The sequence below is a fragment of the Pithys albifrons genome, chromosome 13 (assembly GCF_047495875.1).
Source record: "Pithys albifrons albifrons isolate INPA30051 chromosome 13, PitAlb_v1, whole genome shotgun sequence".
Taxonomy (NCBI): Eukaryota; Metazoa; Chordata; class Aves; order Passeriformes; family Thamnophilidae; genus Pithys; species Pithys albifrons.
This window is the reverse complement of record NC_092470.1, coordinates 5,533,998-5,553,422: the sequence shown is the minus strand read 5'-3', so window position 1 is coordinate 5,553,422 and position 19,425 is coordinate 5,533,998. Positions and strand designations below refer to the sequence as shown.

General features: G+C 45.9%; 1 protein-coding gene across 7 annotated transcripts in view; it reads left to right on the top strand.

Annotated features, from left to right (window-relative positions):
* NEO1 (neogenin 1) overlaps positions 1-19,425 on the top strand; it is a 173,686-nt gene that overhangs the window by 48,374 nt on the left and 105,887 nt on the right. For all 7 annotated transcript variants that reach the window (XM_071568983.1, XM_071568985.1, XM_071568982.1 and 4 more), the window contains exon 2: positions 6,579-6,896. In XM_071568983.1, the coding sequence (XP_071425084.1) occupies positions 6,579-6,896 (318 nt within the window). The remainder of the gene's footprint in view (positions 1-6,578; positions 6,897-19,425) is intronic.

The window sequence follows — 19,425 nt, the reverse complement described above, 5'->3', positions numbered from 1 at the left end:
CTATTGTTCATGGGGAGGAACAGAAAGACACTTTCTCCCTTTTGTAGGTGTCTTTACAGTGCCCTCTAGTCAGCTTGTGGAGAAATGCTGGAGGATATTTTCTTAGCCCAGATGGGTAAAGTAATGAATGTGGTCACTGGAAGAATTAAAAATTAAATAAATAATTGAGTCTGGTCCCCTGGGACTGAGGTGGCTTTTGAAGGGAGCATTGCTGGTATTAAAAAGTGACAGTTTCTTGAAGTGACAGAAATATCTTTGATAATTCCACACACACAAAAAAAAAGAAAAGAAAAGAAAAAGGTGGATAAAATCTTTTAAACCCTCCTCCTGGAATGGTTATGAGAAGGAATTTTGCAGTTAGGATGTTCAGAGAGGTTCCTGCATTGGCTTAACTCAAACATATGGCATGAGATGGTCTGATTTGTTTCCTTTGATTTTTAAAAGCAAAATGGCCTTGAAAGGATGTTCCTTGCAGAAGGTGAGAGGTTTGTGGGATGCAGTTCCCAGATGTGAGTTCTATAAAACCCAAGGATATTTTTAAACAACCTGAAAGAAATCCACATTTTTGGTCTGTGGTGACAAAGGATTTTTTTTTTCCTTGTACACCAGGAGGAACAAAAAGGTGCCCCAGGACCTGGTTTTGAAGCACAGCCAGTAGGCAGTTTTGTTTCCTTTTTTTGTGGGGTGCAGGTTTGAGGTAGGTGAAAAAAATCCTTGTGAGAAGCAAACCCTTTGAGTGGGAATCTGGACAGGACTTGGGGAGCATCTCCTTGGTGGGCATTTGCTTTGGGAGAAGTGGTTCCAGCGAGTCCTTCAGGGGCTCTGCGGCAGCAGGAGCTGGTGCTGCCTTTTCCCATCGGTTTTCCAGCCCTGGTGGAGGTGCAGCCCCTCAGTGAAGGGGCCCAAGGGCTGTGACTCAGAGCTTGGTGGCCGAAGGCAGCCCTTGCACAGGACCTGGGACAGCTCAGCAGCAACACTGATTAGTGGAGTCGCTTCCAAGGTGGAAATGTCCAACCCCCTCGAGGTGTTGGAGAGGTGGAACCCAACACCAGATAAATGCATCTCAAAGACACCTGATAGTGGAGATTACAATCTGTGTTTGGATTTGGCTGTTGATCATTATCTTGTTTTTCTTGCCATTATTTAATAATATATGAGGAGATGGTATCACTTACAGAGGGAGTGGCTGCAGTACATGCAGCGGGGCTTCCTTTCAGTGATTTACTGCAGACACACTGGGAGCTATTGGAGACTTTCTAGTTCTATTTCTGCACACTTTTTTTAATGGGCTGATTTTTTTAAAAACATAATTTTGTGCCTGAGGTCCATCAGGAAGGGCAGTTAAGATTAAGCCAACAGTAATTTGTTATTTAATAAGTGGAAGGTAACTGGAAGTATAAGCAAAGCTGTAAAAGCCACGTTGCAAGGTAGTTTGCTGTGCTTGACTTGGTGCTTTGTTTCCTGGATGGTCTGCAAGGCAGGGATGCTCTTGAGTTACTAAGGCAAAGTTTTGAAACATATTATCTCTTTGTAGGTTATGGTAATTGCCATAATTGTGATGACTGTTCTGATTTTTGTGCTTTTGTTGGCACATGATGTTGAAGACCTTCTCAACTGGGTAACATCAGGCAATCAGACTGGTTTGGGTTGGAAAGGAGCTTAAAGATCACCCAGTTCCACCCCTTGCCATGGTCAGGGACACCTTCCACTGTCCCAGGTCGCTCTCAGCCCTGTCCAGCCTGGCCTTGGACACTCCCAGGGATGGGGCAGCCACAGCTTCTCTGCCCAACCCGTGCCAGGGCCTGCCCACCCTCCCAGGGAGGGATTCCTTCCAAGCATCATACAAGGATCTCTGTCCCCTGGGCATCTCAGAACAGCCCCTTCCCTGCTGGGCTGGGAGGACTGAGGCACCACAGCGCTCCCAAACAGCATTCCAAGCCCACAATTCCTAATGACACTGGGGCAGAGATAAGTTATTCCTTCTGATGAATAACTGTTATAGTGTCTTAAATCATGCAAGGAGGAAATCTGCTTGTGCTGAAGGAGAAAGGAATCTACTAAGTCTGGGGAAGCCGAGATTTATACAAGGCATTACTTATCTTATAATGTTACATCACTTGCTCTTGCAGGTTCCACTGTCAGCCTGGAGCTGGAATTATGGGAGTACAGCAGGATTTATGCTGTACCTCTGCAGTCAGGGGTAGCTCTTACACTTCTCCCCTTTTTTCTTGATGTTTAAGTGCAATGTAATTTTCATCTTGTATAATGTGTGGCTTGCAGAGCCTTTGTAAAGAAGGAAATGAAATGGTGTTCAGAGAATACAGTTTAGAAATGTGACCTTGGTTTTTGAGTATGGTGAACTCCCACCCCCCATGGCTGGGCTTTGGAGGTGTTTTATTAAAAGGCAAATCCCAAGGATGTTTGGTTGGCTGGTGTATTTTGCCATTACATGTAGTTTAATTTAGTCTAATTAATTCTCTATCCCCTATAAGGGAAAAATTAATATTAAGCAGAAAACATACCTTTGTGTAAACACTGGTTCTGCTGTGGAATATTGTAATACCACAGACAAATTCTGCTTGTTGGGGAGTGCAGAATGTCTCCAGTGTTGTCTGGGGAAAAAACCCCACCACGCTGGAAATATTTACATTTTATTTAGAGATTGCACATGTGGCAATTTGCCACAATAGACAACGTGCTCCTTAGCAGTGAATGTGTGAACAAACCCACAGAGCAGGTTCCTTGGGAGCTCCTGTTGGAGCCTGCAGGGGGTAGTGTGGGGAACATCTCAGTTAAAGTACTTTGGCTCATTCCTGTGGCAGCTTTCTGTGTGGATCTGGGTTAGGAAGGGCATGACAGTGTTTTTGGGATTACAGGGGCCATTGGGAATGTTAATTACATTCTGGTGGAAAGCATTTAAAAAGGGCAATCCTGCAGGAAGAGACCTTGGAGCTTTTATCCTTGGTGTGCAGTACATGAAAAGGGCTCCTGAATAGTTCCTGCAGGTCCAGCTGGATTTTGTCACGTGTCAGGGGTGTCATATCCATACTCTTAATTGCTTTGGATTCCAACTTAGAAGCACAGGGGTCATCTCCTTGTTGCCACATCTTTCCTCAACAAGGAGCAGTAAATCTTTTTTCATCCCAGCCCTGTTTGACTCCTTCCAAACCCAACCCTGGTGTGCTGCTAATCTGAAGTCAGGTAATTTTGTTGGATATGGGTTTGGCTGCCCTAATTTATCATCCTGTTTGGTAAAGGGGCTTCTGAAATGATACTTGTGCTTCCCTTTTTCTTCGTGGATGGTTATTGCATTTGGTCCTTGTAAGATGGGATGTGGTTCCCTTTGCAGATGTGGTGTTGAAGTCCTTTTCTTGGAATGCAGCTGATGCTGGTTGTCAGGAGAACATCTCTGTGGGATAGCTCTGGGGGGAACAGTGGGTTAGTGTTGGATCTGTGGCACTGGAGGTAGGGAAACCTCGGGACACACGGTGAGGTGGTTCATGTGGACTCGGCAGAACTGAGATCAGAGTAGTTTGTTCTGAAGTTACTTCCTAAGCACGAGAATTCCTGAAGAGCTCTTGTCAGGCAGTGTTGGAGGACACACCTCAGCCATGTAAGGCTGGGGCTGGAGTGCTCGTGTCTTCAGAAACTGCCAGGATAACAAAAGGAAGCTTCTTCCCACTTGTGCAGCCAGAAAGCTGGCACTGCCCCTTCAAAGGCTTCCTGGGTTTCATTTGGAAAGCCAGAGGAAAACAGAACTCCCAAGAGTGTATTTTGTTCTCATAGGGATCTGGGTCTGTATTGGAGCAGTTTACAGAATCTTGTAATCAAGGGGAAAAAAGGTTGATAGCTTGAGTGGAAAACTCAGGGACTGCAGAGGTGAACCTTTAATTTAAAAAAAAACCTTTAGATTTCTGGGCCACTGGGAGATATTACAGTGACAAACAGGTTAAAGATTTTCTTGCTGCCCATAACTTATTTCTCTGTCATTTGGTTGGTGTGTGAGAACTGAAACTCAGGATTGCAGATAGTGAGAAGAGAGAACATCCAGCACAGGTGTGATTGTACAAACCAGAGTAATGTGAGCAGCTCCTGGAAATTTTATAGTTTGGTTTGGATGTCTTATTGTGCATATTTGGAGTTTTGGGGGGTTTTGGGGCTTTTTTTTAGCATCCTCAGAAAAGACAGTCTCAAGGATTCCAACCTCGCAGGTCTCCAGTCCAAGGCTGACACTGTCCCTAGGAAAATGTCACTCTTTCCAGACTGTTTTCCCTCATTTCCTCTTTGAGGAGCATTTGAATGGTATCAGCTACAAAAGCATAATTTATCTGTTGTTTCTTTCTCACCACTCCTGCCTTATCTCCAAGTTCCTTGAATTCTGAGTGGCAGGGACAATAGGCTGAGGAAGTGCAGGAAGGCTGGAGTCCCTCTCAGGGCAGCTGGATGCTCTTTGGGGACCAGAGACTGTGTAGTTCAGTGATGAGGGAATCATATCAATTTGTTAATTAAGGTCATTTTAGAAGGTAAATCCACAAACAGCCAAGGGTTTGAAGGAGCTGCAGCACTTCAGGACAGGCTTTGTTTGCGAGGCAAGGTCGCCTTCATGCTTGTACTTTTTCTCAAAAACCAGATTTATTCTGTGATTTCCTGAAACAAATCTTATTATTAAATGCCCAGTTGTCTTTCCTGTGGCCGTAATAGACTTCAGCATTTGTTTATCAGCCATATTGTGAAAGATGAAATGGTTTGGGAGGAGTGCAGGAGGGTGTTATTTCTAAGCTTGGCTTTAACATCCAAGACTTCATCTTCTCTCTGCCCAGTGTTGTGCTGATGTGGAAAACTGTTCTTCCCTGGAAGAATTTGTCTTGTCTCTTCTCTGGATGATTAAGTTACGACAAGTCAAAGTGATATTGACAGCCAATCTTTCTGCTTGACCAAATACACCAGAAAGACAGTAATTAAAATTCACTTCTTAATGCAAAGTAGATGTTAATTACAGAACTCTTTTGGGAATAGTTAAAATGGAAAAGTAATCATGTTTATCCTGGACTAGAATGGAGGTAAAAAAATGCTTTATGGCACTTTCAAGATGTGTTAAGCTCAGAACTGGAGAATCTTTCTCTTGAGGCCTGGATTATTCCTGCTGATTCCTAATCTTTGTTACACAAACCAAACAACTGCCCTGCTGTGAGTGGCACCCACCCCAGGAAGGCTGAGGGCAAACCTCAAGGGTACATGGAGGTGCCATGTGAGCAGGGAAGTATCTTACAGGGATGAGAATTCCTTGGAATGTGCGAGTCTTTTATTGTTATGTAACCAGTCAAAGCAGAGGGAACTGTCACACAGCCCAAGCTGTTTCAGTATATCCAGGGTGATGCCCTGAGAGTCCCCAGCAAAGCAGGACTGAGCCAAGTTAGTGTGGGATAAGATGAAAAGGGAAAGTCCTTTAATATCAGGCCCAGGGCCCACAGGAATACATATTGACACACACTGAACACTGATTTCTGTGGTTTTTACAATATGGCCCACCTAGTGCCCAGTTCACACATCTCTCAGTCCAGCCCTGTCCTGCCCCTGCTCACAGCTCAGGGTTTGAGTCAGGGGTCAGTGGGACCCTCTGTCTTCATCATTCTCTTCCTCCTCAGCACACACAGGGCTCTTGGAGCTTTTCCAGTGTTCTTAGACCCAAGTTTGGTGGCTCATGTTTGTCTCATTCTGCAGAACTTTCTGATATTCTTCAGCTTTCTACCTTGAAGAGAGTCTAAACAACTAAAAGAATTTGAGCTACTGATACATTGAACTGAAGCTGTTAGAAATATTAACACACTAAATTTGCCTTTTACTACAGTTACTTCTAAAATCTATAAAAATGAAAAAATCAAAAAGTAAAAATCCTTCCTGCATCAAGGGAGAGGAATTGGGGAGCAGTGATGGCTCTTGTGCTCCCTGTGGGTTCCTGGGGGGTGCGTGTTGTGCTGGAAAACATGGGGAGCTAACCCGGTGTCACCTGAAAAGTCTGTAAGAAAGACTCCAAGCCAAATTTTGGTAGGAGATAAGAGGGTAGTGACTTTAATGAGCACCCAGGCTCACCCAGGAATACATTGACATGTGTGTGGGCAAGCTCTAATTTCCATGGCTTTTATAGTATGATTTATCCAATCATTACTTTACACATCTCCAGTTCAACTTTTTCCCACCCCCTCAGGATTTGAGGCTGGGGTCAAATAGACCTCCTCTTCATCACTCCTCCTCTTCCTTGGGCTCCTGGGGTTCTTCCAATGTGACTTCCAATGTGACTTCTGGGTCTCTCTGCCCTCTGTTGCCCTGTGTTTGTCTCCTTTTGATATTCTTCAACCTTCTACCTTGAAAAAAGCCTAAGCAGCCAAGGAATTTGAGCTCACTGTTCTGGGACAGGGGTAGTGATAGAAAGACACTAAACTCAAGCTGCTGGAAATATTAACACACTAGACCTACTTTGCTGAGTTACTGTGTTCCTAAAATCTATAAAAAGTGTAAACCAACAATCCAAACCCCTTCCTGCATCACCGTAACTGGCGTGGTGTGCTCTGTGTCCCCAGGGTCCCTGGTGAGAACCTTCACTCCCTTCTATTTCGCGGTGGAGCCTGCGGACGTGCTGGCGGTGCGGGGAGCGCCGGCGCTGCTGAACTGCTCTGCCCGCTGCGACACGGCCCCGAGGATCGAGTGGAGGAAGGACGGCACCTTCCTCAACCTGGAGTCGGACGACCGGCGGCAGCTGCTGCCCGACGGCTCCCTGCTCATCCACAGCGTGGTGCACTCCAAGCACAACAAACCCGACGAGGGGCACTACCAGTGCGTGGCCACCGTGGACAGCCTGGGCACCATCGTCAGCAGGACGGCCAAGCTCACCGTGGCAGGTAAGGCTCGGCTTGGCCGGCAGCACCCAGGGCGTGGGGAAGGGGGATCTGCCCTTGGGAAGGAGGGAGGGGCTTCCCAGCAGAGGAAAGGGGGGTTTCATTTCAAAAACCTTCTTTGCAGAGAGGAATGGGCTGCCCAGAGAGGGGGTGGATTCCCCATCCCTGGAGGTTTTTAAGGTGAGCTTGGCCGTGGCACTGAGTGCCATGATCTGGTAAAGGGACTGGAGTTGGCCCAAGGGTTGGACTTGATGATCTCGGAGGTGTTTTCCAACCCAATCCATTCTATGATTCTGTTCTATGATCAGGTGTCAGGGAAACTGGGATTGTGCATCTCAGGAGCTGGAAGTTGGGGTGTTTTCTGTTCATCAAAGCAGCTCCTTGTGGGGTGTTTCTCAGGAGGTGCTGAACATCAGGAAAGAGAGAATTGGATTAAGAAAACTGTCAAGTGTCTGTAACCAAAATGAAGGTTTACCACAGCTTAGAAGAGGGGGAAAGGCAGAGTTTTGCTTTCTTTATGTATAAACAAACTTAAAGTAACTTTTTTCAGTTTCTTTTTTTGGTATCTGCTGCAGTTCTTAGCAATCTGAGAATAATACTGGAAATTATGTATTCATAAGAAGCAGATAACACAAGTCACAGACTCATAGACTGTTCTGAGCTGGAAGGGACCCACAAGGATCATCGAGTCCAACTCTTAAGTCAGTGGTCCACACAGGGGATTGAACCCATGACCTTGGTGTCACTACAACCAGGTTTAACCAACTGAGCTAATCTTTGGGAAGCTCCTGACAGGACTGGGAGACAGGTAGAGGAAGGAGAGTTGGGGGGTTGTATTGTTCTGTTCCTTGAGTATCAACTGTGAGCAAGGAAGTTGGAAAAGTACCAACTAAATGCTTAAAGTTTTCCATTAAAAAGGCCAAGTCATAACCTCAGCCTTGGTGTTCTGAGTAACCTTTAGACTTGACTGGTAATGGCTTTTCTTTAGGGGATAGAAAGCAGTCAGGGAGTGAAGTTTGCACATGAAAATAAAGGTTATGACTGGGGAAAGTGATCTGGTTTTGGGTCATTAGCTTGTATCTCAGGGCTTGGGAGTGTCAGACTGTGTGCCTTGTAACAGCGGAACTTGTAATTACCCAGGAAGAGTGAGACTTCAAAATCCAACCAAAAAGGGAAAAAAAGGTAAACTAAGGTGCTGTAACTAAGACAAAAAGCCTATGAAGCAGTTTTCCTTTGTTTCTCTAATGATGTTTGCCAGCCTTTTTCAAACAGTTTTTTTTCTTTGCTTAATAAATGTCTTGAGGTAATGAATTCTTCCTGACTGGGGCTCCGACATCTCCCAGAGCTGCTGCTTCCCATCGTTGAGATTCTGATGTTGTTTCCATTAATGTGGCTTGTAGCATTGTTGGGAAGCATCAGCAGTGTCAGAAACAGAAAAATGAGGGTTTTATACCTTAAAGGAGTGACTTTGAGTCTCTAAATGAGGAGTATGTTTCTGAGCTCCTTGGCAATGTGGGCAATAAAAGCAGTTCTCACACCCATCTCCCAGCAGTTCCCCCCTCCCTGCATTGCTGCTGTCAGGATTAATTCTGCTGCTTTCCACATGAGCTCCTTCAGCCTCCTGCCTCTGCCATCACTCTGCTCTATATGATCATTAGATGGGGTTAATGGGGTTAAAAATGAAGGTAAGCCAAAAGGCCTTCCAAATTTCCAGTTCCATTTTACACTATCTGTGTAGAAGGTACTATTTTAATTGATTGTTTCTGAAATGGTGGAATTTTCAAGAGCCTTCTAGTACTTGAAAAAAACCCAAGAGCCTTTTAGTGCTTTAAGAAACCCCCCCAACAAACAGCACTGCAGTGCTGGTGAGTTTTGTTTTCAAAAAGTCTTTGCTGGAGAACAGAACCCATCTAGTCTAACCCAGGGCAACATGGATCTTTACCACACAACTGGTTGTCCCTTTGACTCCTATTGGCCTGACAGCTGCATTATAAGATTATTGATCAGTTCCCTGCAATAAAAACTGTACTTTTATTGTTCACAACTAGAGGAAGTGCTCATGACACATGTTCTGCATTGCCTTGTGCCATCCTGTCCATCAGAAACCTGCCCCTGAGCATCCTCTGGCTGTGCAACCTCCTCCTGCTGCTCCCAAAGCTCTGACAGGTGTGGGGTGTGAGGGCTGTGAATTCCTATTTACCGACCCAGGGAAATGCCAAGAGCTGTGCCAGACTGCCCTGAGTTTAATCCTGTCCTTGGGGGGAAAGGTGGTTTGGTTGCTGAAGGCTTGGGAATAAGTGATGGAATATTTAAATTCTGGTTTAATTGTTTTGGTTTCCTTGTCCTCGTTTGAATCCCTCAGTTTCAACAGTGGTTTTTAATATTCCTTCCCACCCTTGTTGTTTTAATTGGAAGCTTTGGGCTGTGGTGAGTGTGGGGATAGTTCTCATGGTAAGGTCCTCTCCTCGGCCTCAAAATTCCAGTGGGAGGGAGGTAATTCCCCTCTTCTGGTATGTTGGTTGCTGTGGTGTTTGGGTGGGGCTGATGCACCTGATTCCTTGGAAAGGGCATTGTATGAAATGTGGGTTGCACTTTTTAACAGCCTCTTACTCACTGAATAACTTCACTGCCTGAAAATGGCAGTTCTGGGGAGTCATGTGGGCCAGGGCAAGGGAAATCCAGTAAAACCACGTTGTGTTCCATCATTTAAGTGAAGGGATACAGGGCTGGAGTTTTTAGGCTCAGAACTGCACTGTTTTCCCTGAGCTGAGCAATGCCCGAGTCCTGCAGGACTGAGGCTGCTGCCCTGGGATAAGCTGCTCAAATTGTTGAAGGGACTGTCTAGATATTCTAATTTGATGGATCCAAAAGGTTTGGATGTTGGAAACTGGAGCTCTTCCCTTGCTGGAGGGTGGCTGATGGCACAGGGGCTGTGAGGTGACAGAGGGGCTTAGGGACCCACTGTGGGCAAAGCTCAGCCCCAGACACACCTGTGGATGCTCAGATGGACTGGAGGAGTTGTGACACACAGACTGCCTTGGTGTCTGACCTGACAGTGCTAAGGAGGTGTCTTGGCAGGGCAGGCACAGGGCAGGGCAACAAGGAGCTTTTAAGAACCTTTTCTATGTGTGATACTCCATGACAAACCTTTACCCTTTGGGGCTTTGGAGAGGTGAGAATCAGAGTTTCTGTGGCAACTGAAACTCCTAAAAAAAGTGATCTTTGCCTTCTTTAGATCTAAAAAACCAGTCAGAGCTGTGATAAAATATTGTATTGTGAAGAACATTGAATTCAGCACTTGAATTAGTGTGTAACTTGAATTAGTGTGTAACTTGAATTTGGGTGCTGCTGCCCCTTGGTTGTGAGGGGTTTGCTGTTCTACCAGACTTGCAGGAGTAAATCTGTGATTTTTTAGGAGCTGCAAACAGCAGGGAATGTGTTAGTTGTCTTCAGTGATCAGCAGTTTCAGGGGACCTGTATCTCCTCCCCACTAAGTGCAGAATTCCACAGTTGGGTTCCTTCCAGCAGATGAAGGGTGAGGTTGGCATCAGCAGGGCAGTGCAGGGACAGGCTGGGGTGGTCAGACAGTCCCTGTAATGTGTAGGATTTCCCCATTGTGATGATGGATTTGAACCAGGGAAAGTCAAAGGAATTGCCTAATTTATGTAAAGCCACAGCACTTTAATCAGTGCCTTGGTACAGTATGTTTTCTTAATTGGCTTTTGAAATGCAAATCTGTCTTTGATACTTAAGTGCCAGTTAGATCCTAAGAAGGGTGAGGGGTTGGAATAGCTCTTGCAAAACACAGATTAAAAATAGATTTGCAAAGTTTTGGGCAACTGTGTCTGTAATTCATCTTGAGAAAAACAAATTCATGTGTATTTTGATAAAAAGTACAGTAATGCCAGCAGAAAACCTTTCCTGAGATGATCTTCCCACAGGCACTATTTGCTTTGGTTTGGTTGAACCTTTCCTGAAGCTTTTATTGAGAGAACAGATACACAAGGATCTAAAAGTTTAGAAGCATTACAGGGGCACTGAGTTTATTCATACAGATTCATCAGCTCTGTGTATCCATTTAACTGAGCACTAAATTACTTATTTCACCTCTTGCCATCTTTTTTTCCCCAAGTCAATCCAATCAGTTTTCTTCCTCTTCTTCCACTTGTCTTTGCATTGGGCAATTTTTGGCTTTGAGCTTGAATTTTTTGAAATTCAAGTCTTGTAATGAGCAAAGAGAGGATCCTTTGTGGGCTGTGGGGAGGCAGCTGTCCCTGCCTTGGTCCTGACCTCAAGTTGAATTCTAAAAGCACTTGGAGATAACTTAAAACTTTTTTTTCCCCTACCTCAGCTAAATAATCTCCTCATATTTTTACTTCTCCTTTAAATATTCATAGAAATTTTCTTTTCAAACCTGAATTTTGTAATGAGTTTTAGAAAAAGTCCAGGCCAATCACCTCTGTTACAAAGTGCTCCTGCCCTGTAGGGTCAAGTCTCAAATGGTTTGTTTGAGACCCTTGTAGTGTGTTTGTGTGTGTGAGCTCAAGGCTCTGAGCTCAGTGTGTTCAGGAAAGAGATTGAGGGGCTGGAGCGGGGCCAGAGAAGAGCAACAAGGCTGGAGAAGGGACTGGAGCACAAGTGCTGTGGGGAGAGGCTGAGGGAGCTGGGGGTGTTTAGCCTGGAGAAGAGGAGGCTCAGAGGTGACCTCAGCACTGTCTGGAACTGCCTGAAGGGAAGTTCTGGCCAGGTGGGGGTTGGTCTCTTCTCCCAGGCACTCAGCAATAGGACAAGGGGGCACGATGGGCTCAAGCTCTGCCAGGGGAAATTGAAGTTGGAGATGAGAAAAAACTTCTTTGCAGAGAGAGTGCTCAGGCATTGGAATGGGCTGCCCAGAGAGGGGGTGGATTCCCCATCCCTGGAGGTTTTGAAACTGAGATTGGCCGTGGCACTGAGTGCCATGATCTGGTAAAGGGACTGGAGTTGGAGCAAGGGTTGGACTTGATGATCTTGGAGGTCTTTTCCAACCCAATCCATTCTATGGCCAGCACAGCCCCTGCAGGAGGGAGGGCCCAGCCCCTGGGCTGGTGGGATCTCCTCAGTGTCCACACATCACCTGTAGGGAATGGGCTCCCCCTGAGGAGTTGCCCTGGTTTTTAGCTGCCTGCATGGCCTTTTCCAGGCTCATTTGCACGTGTCCAGCTTTGGGCTTCCAGAGTGCTGACTGGAAGAGCTGTCCCTGGAATTCCAGGAGGCCTGGGTGGGCTTGGAATTCCATGTGGCTTGGAGAAGTTAATTGAGTTCTGAGCCAGGAGATGCCCGTGCCCAACCCCGCTGCTATTGCAGCTCATTACTCTGTCTCCAGAAGATCTCCACACTTGCCTTTTTCTCAGTGGGCTCATAAAGACTTTCTCTCCACTACATTTAATCAGAGTGTTGCTTTTTATAATGTGCCAGGATGCTGTAAATGAGGAGGGCAGGTAGAGATAAGTCATTCTCTGTCCATTACAGTCTTTGGATGACACACAGTAGGTAAAGCTGTGGCCAAGAAATGATTATCCAGGACATTCCTGAGCACAGCTGGTGGGAGAGAGCATGGCCTGGATGGATCTGGGCTTGCAGTTAAAGGTAGAGCTTGCCCAGCACAGTCACAGGAGGGTCGTGGCTGCCAAACTTTGAATGTTCACAACTGAACAGTGTTTTATTTCTTGCTGGGCTCTGTGTCTGTGCCATCCCTGAAGGGGAGACAAACTGTCCCAGCTCCTTGGAGATGTGATTAGGTGAGAAATAACAGCACATTTTTACTCAATATTGCACATTTCCTGTAAGAGCAGGGGAGGGAAAATACTCCTGAGCAGATCTTCATGAATAAAGAACATTCTGTACCTTGGAATTGGAAAAACCCAAAGAGCAGAGGTGCTTCAGAGGAGGGCACTTAAGAGCACTTAACCAGTAAGTGGCATGGGTGATAAATTTTCCTTGCAAAAATACATTTTTCTCCAAAAAACCATCTGCATTTCTCCTCAATTGGCTCAGATCAAAATGCATTTCTTTGTGACAGGCAAATGGGAAAGGTGGTTTTACCACAAATGCAGTTTGTGCAGGTTCTGTCAGCTGTTACTGAAAATGTGAGAGTTTAGACATTTAAGGTAATAAATGTTCTACCTGATGTCATTCTCAATTCTTAAAATCCACATTTGTCCAGTTAAAGGAGGAAAAAAGTCTCTGTGAGCCTCTGAACTGCTCCGTGTTAGTGCTTGGGCTGAAGGCAAAGGTCCAGTTTCAGACCTGGTACAGATTTTCAGTCCCAGCTTAGGAAAAATGCATTAGTAGACCTGGCCATTCACTTATTCTTTTGTTGAATAGCAACTCCATAATCTCAGGGGGTGAGAGCCAAAGTGATTGAGGTAATTAGTTGGTGATACTGAGGCCTCACTTTCTGGGAGTGCAGCCTGGGCAGGTTTGCCTGGGAGAGACCTCTGGTATATCAGCTGTGTCCTTTCTTCTGCCTTTCCCACAACCCCCAAAGAAACACCAAACGAATCACTGGTGGTGTTTTACTCTGCTCTGGAAGAACCCCTGTGCCCCTCCCAAATGCTGCTGAAGGCTCAGGGTGCAGTTTTTCTTTCAGAATTTGGTTCAGTTCAGTTCTATTTATGGGGTATGGCAGGAGAGGCCTTGGGACTTGTGCAGCACTTTTGTAGTGAATTGGCAGAAATACAACAAACTGAATCTGTTCCCTACAATAATCTGAAAGTGTTGGAGGGATCAGCAGGGCACCAGCACAGACACTTCTCTGGCTCTGGAGGGTTGCTCTGACCCGGGGTCTGTTCCCCCTCGGGCAGCAGCTGGTCCATATCCCTTATTTCCGTGCGGTGCACACCAGGAATTGCATCCTGTCATTCCTTGAGCCTGGTTTCACATCCTTGTCTCTCCACCTTGTCTCTCCAGTCAATTTATCCTGGTTTTTAGAGTGCTGTGTTCTCTCCCCCAGCTCCTGAGAGCAGAACATGGAGCTCTGACTTAATTCAGAGCTCCTGCCCCTTCCAACGACTGCAGGACTGTCTTGAGCTGAGTGGATCACTGGGATCCTGCAGGACACCCCCAGCAGGGGAATGTGACCTGCTTGTTTTGAAACTCCTCACTGATATCTAATGACAGAGTTGCAGCCAAGGTGGAGAGACTCTACCAGTTGAATGGGATTAAAACTAGTTTCTATTTAAAAAATGGAGATTTTCTTAAGCTTTTGTATTTAAAGTTTACTACACCTGATATCAAACAAAATCAAACAGCCTATTCTGACTAATACTATCCCTGTCCCTAATTCTGTGGGTCAGTGAGCCAGTTAAGGCTTATTTGTGCTTGGTGGAGGGTGACAAATCCTCTGCTGAAGCCACAGCAGAGGGGACACAGGGAGAGGGGAGCACTCATGGCTGAGCTTTCTGCTTTATTAGTGATGTAATAGTAGTGCTCAGAATAAAAACAAACTAATGGGCATTTTCTAGACTGAAATTCAAGTCTTGTAATGAGCAAAGAGAGGATCCTGTGTGCATCTGGGCAGCAGAGTTGTCCTTGTGTTAACTTAGTTAAAATAATCCAAACTTACTGTAAATCAGCAGCAGTGGAAGCTTCTGCCGTGTGCATTTAGATCCTGACCTCTGCTTTGGAGCACATGGGAGGCAAGAGAGTTGATCTGTGGGGAGAGGAGCTTTGCTGCCAAGTCTCTGGAAGCCCCTGGGCTGGTGGCAGGTGCTGGTGATGGCTCTGGGTGGTGGGACATGAGTACAATGTTGATGGGGCATCAACTCCCTAAACAGGAAACTTGGCTGAACTTTCCTCCTCTGTTAATATTATCACTCAAACTTATGTTTTCCCTTATTTATCTCTCCATGTCAGCACCAGCAATCCCTTTTGGGGTTTTGCTTGACAGGTCTGTGCAGAGGTTGCTCCCGAAATCCCAGCCTGTCAGGCAGGTGGTGGTTCCATCTGCAGCCTGTTCTTCATTCTCTCCCTGTCCCAGCCCAGGATCCAGCAACATGTTCCAGCTTTGCTGAGTGTCAAAGTGAAGGTCTTTATGCTGATGTTGTTCAGGCTTTGATGAACTGAATATTGTGTTTGAAAACAGTCAGCAATAGGACAAGGGGGGCTCAAGCTCTGCCAGGGGAAATTGAAATTGGAGATCAGAAAAAACTTAGCAGAGAGAGTGCTCAGGCATTGGAATGGGCTGCCCAGAGAGGGGGTGGATTCCCCATCCCTGGAGGTTTTTCAACTGAGCTTGGCCGTGGCACTGAGTGCCATGATCTGGTAAAGGTCCTGGAGTTGGCCCAAGGGTTGGACTTGAAGATCTCAGAGGTCTTTTCCAACCCAATCCTTTCTATGATTCTATGAAAATGAGAAGAACCTGTAGTATCCCCCCTACCCAAGTGAAGGGGACACAAAGGCAGGAAGGGTAAGAAGCATCAAGGCAGAAGTATGTATCTCATTAATTCTTTCTATTTCCATAATAAAAATTCAAGAGGAAGTCTTGAATAATTGAATAATTATTTAAGGTAATTCAAACAATTTTCATAAAGGAAAATTATTTTTCGTAAGGAAAAATTAAGTTATGTAACTTGTTCTGGTTGATTTCAGTGAGGTTGGTTCGTGGTAACATCCCTGAAGGTGTGGAATGTGTCTCGCCCTTCGCATAAATACACAAGAAATAAAGATGTTAAAAATTATTAACCCTCTCCAACCCCTCTTCATTTGCATTTGTAACCCTGTTTTGGGGGGAGCACAGGGAAATGTCTGTGGATAATTTACAGCTTTCTGGAAAGGTGTTGCTTCTTCTCCAACAGCCTCTGAAGTCAGTCCTGGCTTAAAAGCACCATCAAATCTGCTCTTAAACTGGACAGATTAAAAACTGAGCGAGGAAAGGCTTTGCCATGGAGGAGACTTTGCAGAGCCCTCCCTGCTGTGCTGAGCTCCACTGGCAGCAGCTGGTTGGAGATCAGAGGTGTGGCAGTGCCACCTGAGCAGTTCCTGTCCCCATCCCTGGCACTGAACAGCAGTTCTGTTAAATGATTTGCTCCCTCTACGCCTTTTAGTGTTTCTCCTTTATTCTGCCACGCACCCTTGTTGTCTCAGACATCTATTTCAGCTACATGTTTGTGTCTATAGAAGTTGTCTCCTTTGTGTTTATGTCTCCTGTCAGCCTTCAAGCACTCCATTTTTGTGGGGTTTCTTTGCTCTTCACGCATTCTGAGTATTTCTCAGTGAAATTGTTGAGGTTATTTCCTGTCTCTAAATGCCTGTTGTCAGGTACCAGCTGTCTTTGTCACTGTCTATAGAGTTGCCTGCAAAAGTTTTTCAGATCTTTCCTTTCTTCCAGTTCCTTGATAAATTTATCCTGACAGTCCTCTCTGTGCATTAATCTTCTCTGAATAGCTTGTTCACATGAGCTTCCGTAATTGATAGCCTTGCCTGGGCCTAAAATTATTTAACCTGTCAAGCTCTTTTCTTTCACCACAACACTCGGATCTTGCTCTTCTTTTGTTGTGGCTCTCAATTTTGTTTTAAAAAGAGTAATTGTGAGCCTGTAGGGTTTTTATTTTTAGGCAGTCTATTGATGAAGACCTGAAGTTCCTTAAATGATGAGGCAATCTGTGTGCCTGATCTTCAGGGCTTCTCCTGAAATCCCACAGGGCTTTCTTCACTGGCCTCACTATTAGAATGATCTTCAGCAGCAGCAAAGAAATGACTCCATGGTTTGCATGCCCTGAGTTCATCTTTTGTGGCATCATAATTTCTGAGTGTGTTTCTCAGTGCCTGTGGAGTTCAGATCCACTGTGGGCACTGCAGCTTTTCCTGCTGCACTGGAGCTTTTCTGGTTGGCCTCTCTAACAGGAGGTCTTGTCTCCAGTTAATGGCACTGTGTCACCTCCTCCACTGGCAGAGCTATTTTGTCTGTGTTCCTGCACCATTCCTGGAGCCTGACCATGTGCTGTGGACTGACAACCCCCACCTCATCATCCCCTGCCACTTTTCTCGTGGTTGTGGTTGGCATCAGTGACCTCCCTATTCTTGAAGATCTTCCTTCAGTTGTTTTTCTTGCTCCCATTTCATTCCTGGAATAATTTTGTGATGTTTTCTTGGTACCACCTGACTGGAATTTGCATTTGATGGTTTTTCTCAGGTAGAACGTCAGAATGTCCTGATGTGTTTTCCTGTTCCAAACACCCTCTACAATTTTTGAATGTTTAGTAGATTTTGGGAGGATTTTGGGCAGGCCCAGGCACAGGTTGGGCAGAGAAGCTGTGGCTGCCCCATCCCTGGAAGTGTCCAAGGCCAGGTTGGACAGGGCTTGAAACAACCTGGGATAGTGGGAGGTGTCCCTGCCCACGGGAGGGGGTGGGACTGGATGGGCTTTAAGGTCCCTCCCAACCCAACCCATTGATTCTGTGGCTCTGTCTTAGTTTTGCTTTTAGTTTGTGGGTCTGTGGCAGAGCTCAAGTCTGGGAGGGGCTGAGCAGAACCTCAAACTCTTGCAGTCCAACCTGGTGCTCCAGGGCATGATCAATTTTGCTGTAAGTTTCCCTGTTAGAAAACCTTGTTTTGGCAGGTTTAATTCTGCTCCTCTTTGCACAATATTCTGTGCAGTGTTTTGCTGTGTCTATCCATAGTTTTCTGTGTAGCTTCCCCATCTCATTGTGTCACTGGAGAATTGAGCTTGGAAGGGACTTTGGGAGATGTGGAGCTCAAGTTGCTGCTTCACACCAGCTCTGGGGTCCCACGAGGTCCCTCTGTGCATTATTGTACATGTACAGGTACACGTCAGTGTGTGATGCTGGTGAGTCCTCTCCCTTTTCCTCTCCTCCTTCATCCTGGCCAGGGGACAACTTTGTAAATCAGCACGTGCTGTGGTGTTGGTGCTGTGAAGGCTGAGTGTAGCAAATTCAGGATTCTGCTTTTGTCCTGAACTTTCTCATTCACATTTTATATTCCCTAAACTTCCTGCTTTTGTTCAGCCAACAAGGGCCTTTGGTAGGTTTTCCTTTCTCCCTGTTATAGTCCATGTGGGAATACTCCTGCCCCTTGTCTTGAATACTCCTGCCCCTTGTCTTGAATACTCCTGCCCCTTGTCTTGAATACTCCTGCCCCTTGTCTTGAATACTCCTGGCCCATGTCTCCTGCCCAGATTTTGGACCAGGTTTTGTTCTCTCCTGTCTAGATTCCCTAAGCAAGGGGGGAGAATGATGTGCTGGTTGGTGTTTGTGGAAAGGACTGGCAGCATCTGGCTGTACCCTGAGTCAGGTAGTGCTGGACTCATGTTCTCCAGGAGTGGTTTGCAATTACAAAGTCTAATCCATTTGCTGGTGAGAATCATGAAATATGTCCTATTAACAGAAGTGTATTTTAGGCCGTTTCACACCTCTGCTGCTCCAGCAAATGATGCTGAATAATGCTGGGAGAAGGAGCTGTGATAATTTAATGAAGTAGCCACAGATGGCTGGACTTATTAATTTTTTAACAGGGTTGGGGTGAGAAGCTGATGCACTAACAAAATCTGCAGCATCTTTGTGATCCGCTGCGTTGCTGAGGGGTAACAGATGTTGGAGCCATCCTGACAATGGGGAATCATGTTTCTGTTCTCCTGGGGGCCTGAAATCCTCACACTTCCCCAGAGGCTGTTTGGATAAAGGAGCTACAGCTCTGGATTTGTCATCCACTCAAATTTGCTTAGGCAGAGAGGAATGGGGAGAAATGGAAGTGTTTTAGGATTGTGAGGGATTTGTGGGGTCACTCCCAGCCCAGCTGAGGTGGGAGCTGCAGGGTGGCAGTGGTGGGAGATGAGAAAGTGTGAGAGTAACACTGGGCAACAGGGGATTTTCACAGCTGGTAGACAGGAGGAGAGAATTTTGGGAAACCTGTCAGCTGCTCCCGTGCTTTGCTTTTTCCATATTGCATTAGAAATAATCAGGGGAATAACAGAGAAAATGTTAGCTGAGCACATCAAGATGTCACCAAAAAGTCTGAAAGCAGCTTAGGGAAGCTGTACATGTAATGAGTGTGTGTTTAGAGCTGTTTAGTGCTTATACAAAGTGTTCTCTTAAATCCCAGTCTGTGCAGGAGCAATAGAGGAGACTCACATGATGGAAAGCCTTGTGACCACATAGGAAAGGTCCACAGGGAAAGGGGGATTCCTCTGCAGCCTTCTGTTCCCTAAGGATGAGGAGGTTGTGCTCTTCTCTTCCTTCTCCTTGGCAGTGTTGGTTTGGCAGGATGGATCCCAAAAGGGTAGTAGCATCCAAAAGGAATTAAATGTGTGTTTGGCAGTAGCATCTGTTAAATACGATGGAGCATTTCCAGTGGCTGCTGAGTGTTCAGAGGGAAGGCAGGAAGGGCCCTGAGCTTGGCTACAACAGTCATGTGAGGGAGTTATTTAGTAGTTGTTGATTATTGGAAGAGTTTTTTCTTTCACTCTCCTTGGAAATGATTGGCACTGGCCACAGTCAGAGAGGGGCTGCTGAGCTGGGCTGGCATCAGGGCAGTGAAT